Source organism: Macrobrachium rosenbergii, chromosome 26 (genome assembly GCF_040412425.1).
Source record: "Macrobrachium rosenbergii isolate ZJJX-2024 chromosome 26, ASM4041242v1, whole genome shotgun sequence".
In the NCBI taxonomy this organism is placed as follows: domain Eukaryota; kingdom Metazoa; phylum Arthropoda; class Malacostraca; order Decapoda; family Palaemonidae; genus Macrobrachium; species Macrobrachium rosenbergii.
Window position 1 is genome coordinate 41,593,121 of NC_089766.1, and position 5,823 is coordinate 41,598,943.

General features: G+C 35.2%; 1 protein-coding gene across 5 annotated transcripts in view; it reads right to left on the bottom strand.

Moving 5' to 3' along the window:
• The window catches only part of LOC136853138 (perlucin-like protein), a 134,522-nt gene extending 132,083 nt beyond the window's left edge, over positions 1-2,439 (bottom strand). For 3 of the 5 annotated variants that reach the window (XM_067128445.1, XM_067128444.1, XM_067128446.1), the window contains exon 1: positions 2,150-2,413. In XM_067128445.1, coding sequence (XP_066984546.1) covers positions 2,150-2,306 — 157 coding nt within the window. In that variant the 5' untranslated portion in view covers positions 2,307-2,413. Of the gene's footprint in view, positions 1-2,149 lie in introns of all 5 variants that reach the window. The other 2 variants (XM_067128442.1, XM_067128443.1) reach the window with 2 other exon arrangements.
• Positions 2,440-5,823: the final 3,384 nt, after the last annotated feature.

Sequence of the window (5,823 nt, forward strand, 5' to 3'; positions counted from 1 at the left end):
ATATATATATTTATATATTTATATGGTGAACAGTAATAATGGCACAGGCAAAAATAACAGGTAAAAATGGCACAGGGGTAAAAATATATATTGATTCATTTACAATGTTTCGCCGTGTTTATTACTAACCCCTCGGGTATCAAATGTCCCCAAGGGCATCTAATCCCCGAGAGGCTAGTACTAGACAAAGTGAAACATTTGATCCCAAGGGGCTAGTAATGAATACGGCAAAACGTTGTAGATGAATCAATATATTTTTTCCCTTGTGCCACTTTTCCCTATATTTTTCCTAAATTTTACTTTTATATATATATTATTATATATATATATAATTATATATATATATATATATATATATATATATATATATATATATATATATATATATATATATATATATATATATATATATATATATATATATATATATATATATATATATATGAATTTAGGTTTAAGAGCACAGGCAAAAATGGCACAAGTATATAAAAAAAATAGGAAAAAGTGGCACAAGGGAAAAAAATATATTGATTCATCTACAACGTTTTGCCATTTTTATTACTAGCCCCTTGGGATCAAATGTTTCACTTTGTCTAGTACTATATATATATATATATATATATATATATATATATATATATATATATATATATATATATATATATATATATATATATATATATATATATATATAAGGCGTCCACTGGAATAACCAGGTTTGGCCACATTTTAAAAAAGCGAGAAAATCGTGTTCAAAGTTTTAAAACTTAGAAAATGCCATAGCAACATTATTATTTTGTTTCTCAGAAAAAATATTTATATGAAAATTGTTGCAAATTTACTGTACTTGAACGCTAGGTAGTAAGAAAAATTAGACTTTACAACTTTTGCTACTAGAAGCTAGAAAGTAGCAATAACTGAATGTGCTACGGCATTTTTAAGCATTTGAAACATTTTGAACATGGTTTTTCACCACTTATCTTATATACTCGACAGGTAACTTTCCGATTGAGAGTTTGTTGGTTGGTAATAGTAAATTGGTTTAAGTAGCCCAGATACAATTTTTGGAATGTTCATTAGCTACTAGAAGTGCCTTAAGTGACACCAACAAGTAGCAAATTCAGATATTAATTTACTTTTGTGAATTTGTGCATAAAAGGAGCCCCAAACTCAAAAAATGTAATGTTATAACGTTTTAGATGCATTTCCCTTCCCAGAGAGTTAATGTGGTAAGAATTTCTACTACTTGCTACTAGTAGCAAGTAGTAAGAAATTGGCAAGAAGATTGTTATTCCAAAAAAATTCAGTTAAAACAATTTGTACAGGTACAAAAAACAACATAGTATAATAATACATGCTCAGTTTGGGTGTTTGTGTATGACTGCTACTTGCTACTTGTTCCTACTAGTAGGCATTAATAGCAAAAAACGAGTCCAAGTCGTCAAAACAACAAAAAATCATAATGAATATCAGGTAAGTGCATCAATTTTCCTTAATACTAACAGTAAGTGTTTGTTAGTAGTGTTTTTGTTACTAGTAGCTCCTACTATTAGCTAGCAGGTATCACTAATAATAATTCCAAGTTGGAGATAATTCAACACTACTAGTCACACGTAAGTTAAAAATTGTCTTTTGGTACAAGTATGCAGCAGCAGTCCAGTCTTGCAACAATAAGTATTAAAAGTCTGCAAGCAAAAAATAATATCAGTTTACAAAAAATTATTTATAAATGGCTTAAGGACGCGTTTACAGTGTGCAAACAAGGTTTCGCGACATTCCACATCAAAGTTTATGTTCTGAAACCGACTTCGGGACGAAAAAACGAAAATTGAGGGGGTGTGCTCAAACCTGGTTATTCCAGTCATATATATATATATATATATATATATATATATATATATATATATATATATATATATATATATATATATATATATATATATATAAAATTTTACGAGCATAAGATAATTTCACAACACTTTCCTTCACGTTAACTAGTAATCCCTGAGGCCTCTACTGAAATCACGTGAATATTGCAATTTCTTTTAAGCATAATACAAATCTATTATGTAACAACTGACAGATTCACAAATCCGAAAGAAGCAGCTCATTGAACTTCCCCAAGATTCCCCGACGCTCTTTCCCTCACCTTGTTCTACTTGAGTAAGGTTTTCAATCGCGGCTGCAATTCTGCTCAGTTGAATATGATCCATTTGCTGCGAGTAGCAGCGACCAGCAATTGCAAGAAGAAGAATGGTCGCAAGCACACGAAAGGAAGTAGTACCGGCCATACTCGAACACTCCATCTCTTTGGGTCGCGAAGTTTAGCTTCGTAGTAGCTCTAGCAGCGTTCTTCTTCCCTCTGAAATCCCACAAAGACGCGGGCGTCCTTTTATAAACCCAAAGCTGCCCCTACTCGTAAGGGTGTCTCCTGGGACCCCTTGGCATATGACCGAAAGGACTTGGAAATACCCAGGGAATGTCTCTCACACGCGACTGAATGAGCGATGGTGCTGCATGGAAGCTATGGTACAACACAGAAATCTTTTCTAATGAACTGCGGTTCATTCTACAGATAAACAGTCAAAAGATACACATTTATAAATGCATGCATACAAACATTTTATAAAGAAAGCGCTACTGAATACTGAAAATGGCACGCAGCAACAGTAATGTGCTTGAGAAATCTTTCCCAGTCTCCCCTCACATGCCGAACACTGACGTCATCACCGGTTGGGAAACCTAAGAGGAAGAAGACGATAAGAGCTTATTAACGATAATCGTGGCTGTGGCCTCCTCACGCTCCGACGCGTCGTCCTGTTCTGATGAACCCTGACAAGAGATACGAGAGATACTTGTATGTTTGTTCGCTCTTTCTTGGTTACAAGGGTTAGTTGTGCGTGCTCTCTCTCTCTCTCTCTCTCTCTCTCTCTCTCTCTCTCTCTCTCTCTCTCTCTCAGACAACGTACTTCTTGAACAGGACTTTTAACTATGGGTATTATTCACTTACGTGAATAAGGCGACCATTTATCAGAAAATATATATATATATATATATATATATATATATATATATATATATATATATATATATATATATATATATATATATATATATATATATATATATATATATATATATATATATATATATATATATATATATATATATATATATATATATATATATATATATATATATATATATATATATATATATATATATATATATATATATATATATATATATATATATATATATATATATATATATATATATATATATATATATATATATATATATATATATATATATATATATATATGACTTTAATCACATCACCATGATTCATATACAATCAGTAAGCTACAAACGTCCTTTAATATCGAATTCGCTCTACCCCGGAAATAATATATTTTCATATATGTTACCGAAGGGGAATTTTTTAGTTGATAATAAGTTCGTCGTCCCGTGGGCTCGAACAAGCGAAGGACAAGAACTCAGGACTACAGTGGACGCTTTAAACCACACGGCCAGCAAGTGAGGTATAAGTGGATATCGCCTCCCATATACAAATCCCCCGTCGATATTAAAGGACGTTTGTAGCTTACTGATTATATATATATATATATATATATATATATATATATATATATATATATATATATATATATATATATATATATATATATATGTATGTGTATGTGTATGTGTATGTGTGTGTGTGTGTGTGTGTGTGTGTGTGTGTGTGTGTGTCATAAACGGGGTCCTTGGGGAACGGAATTTTGGACAATTTATTATTATAGACTGCCTTCAGTGCCAGGGGGGGGGATGTCCCAATTATGAACAAAAGGAATAGTACTGGAACTTAGCTTAGAATTTTCCTTGATTTACATAAATAATGAAGGTCGCCAATTTGGAATTATAATTCTTTTACATTTAAAAGAGGTTTATTTACAGAAAATGGGCCAAGTATGTGAGACCAAAAATGTACCAATTTACAGAAACATAAATCACATATGATAGATCATGAATGCAGTAATTTAAAGACACTCAATGGAAATATGAGGGGCCACAGAGGCAACAATTCCCATTAAAACAATTAACTCTATGCCAAAAATGCATCAATTCACAGGCAGCAATACAATCTTCTTCTTCTAACGTGCTTTTCCCCATTTTTTGTAAGGGGTAAGCACGATGCCTTCTTTTGAAGGACTTTGAATTGGCTTTGGGGTAGACCGTAGTCTCGATCGGCTGCCCTGACAGGCAGCAATATAATGAAAGGGGTAAATTCCAGGATAATGGGCATTAGTTAATCAAGATGTTTTCTGTGTGGGCAACGGATTCTTGCAATCAGACTGCAACCAGGAATGGTTGCGAAATTTGGAGGGCAGTCAGTAAAGGGTATCTTGGCATAGGTTTTCGAACTGGGCAGGCTATGTCGTCTCCTGGAAGAGAATTCCAGAGTTAGTACAAACACGTGGGGGCAAATAAAACCTCCCTTGTTACTACACAAAGCACAGTGAATAATCTTACCTTCTAAATCTTAGCCCAGTTTAACCCTTTACAGGGAGGACTTAATGGCAGGTTATGAGGATACTGAACAAATGCGCTTTAAAAGATGAATGGGGATGGCGCGGCTTACACAAAGGGAACACCTGAGTAGAAATGAAAATGTGAAAGTCTTGGAGATGCACTAAGGAAGGATTAAATAGACTGAAAAGGGGGACAGTGGTTACTGGCGCAGACTAACTCTCAGACTTTACCTTAGACATATACTTGAGCTAAGAATATAGCATCAGCAGCCATTTGAGTTGTTGTTGCCCAGCATCCAGAGAACAGGGGAAAGACATCTGCCTTGGAACACGGTTGGGAAGTCTCTGCTCTTGTTTTTCAAACTCGATGTGGGCTTAGTGTGTCTTCGCCCATCCAGGTATACCTGAAAGAATAGTCTGGCGCCAGTCAAGAAGTCAAAGGAAAAATGGTCTTAAAGATTATGTGGTTACAGCTTAAGATCCTAGCTCCCCCACAAGGGGGGGGAATCTAGGTGTGTTCTTGTGGTAGGGGGTTTGAAGGTGGGGGAACTATTGTTTAACAGGCCCGGGCATTTCTGCCCAGGAGAATGGAATGCGTCTTGGATTCAAAAATGCGTTGGAAACCCTCTTTGTCAGCCATATTGGCTTGATTCTTAGTTAACTGATATTCTGGATTTTTATTAAAATCACTTACATGACGATTCACTAGGAGGGAGGAATATAAATTCTTGACAGGTCCCCCCTTTGAAAAGGCATTCACACCCTTTCGGGCATGAAGGTCTTGGCTAAGTTACCTATTCATCCCGACTAGTCAGCTAGTGTCCCTACATGGGGTGTGCTTTGGCACTGCAATATCTAAAGGGGCCTACCTAACTGCTAAGAGGGATTCTGAGTTGGCTAACTTGCAGGCCTAACCTATCCAAGGGTATATACATTTCTACTACTGTCCCTAACGACAGGAGAATTCTACTCCTAGGCAAATGCACATAGTAAAAACCTGACCTAGCCTACTATCCTATGACTTTGGCACTGACGAATGGCACACAGTGACTTATGATTGGCACAATGTTTTATGATTAACACGCAACACATTGAAACATGAATAACCTGAAGGGTAAATCACAGTATACAATTAAGTAAGGCATCAGTTTGAGTTTGGAGTGGGTTTGAAGGATGTTAGTTAGGAAAATGTTAGAGTTACAAGTGCCTAAAGGGTTAGTTGTTAGCTTACTACCGGGTCAGAGGTCACACAGGCTACCTCCTTTGGGCAGGTGCCAGGATCACTCTG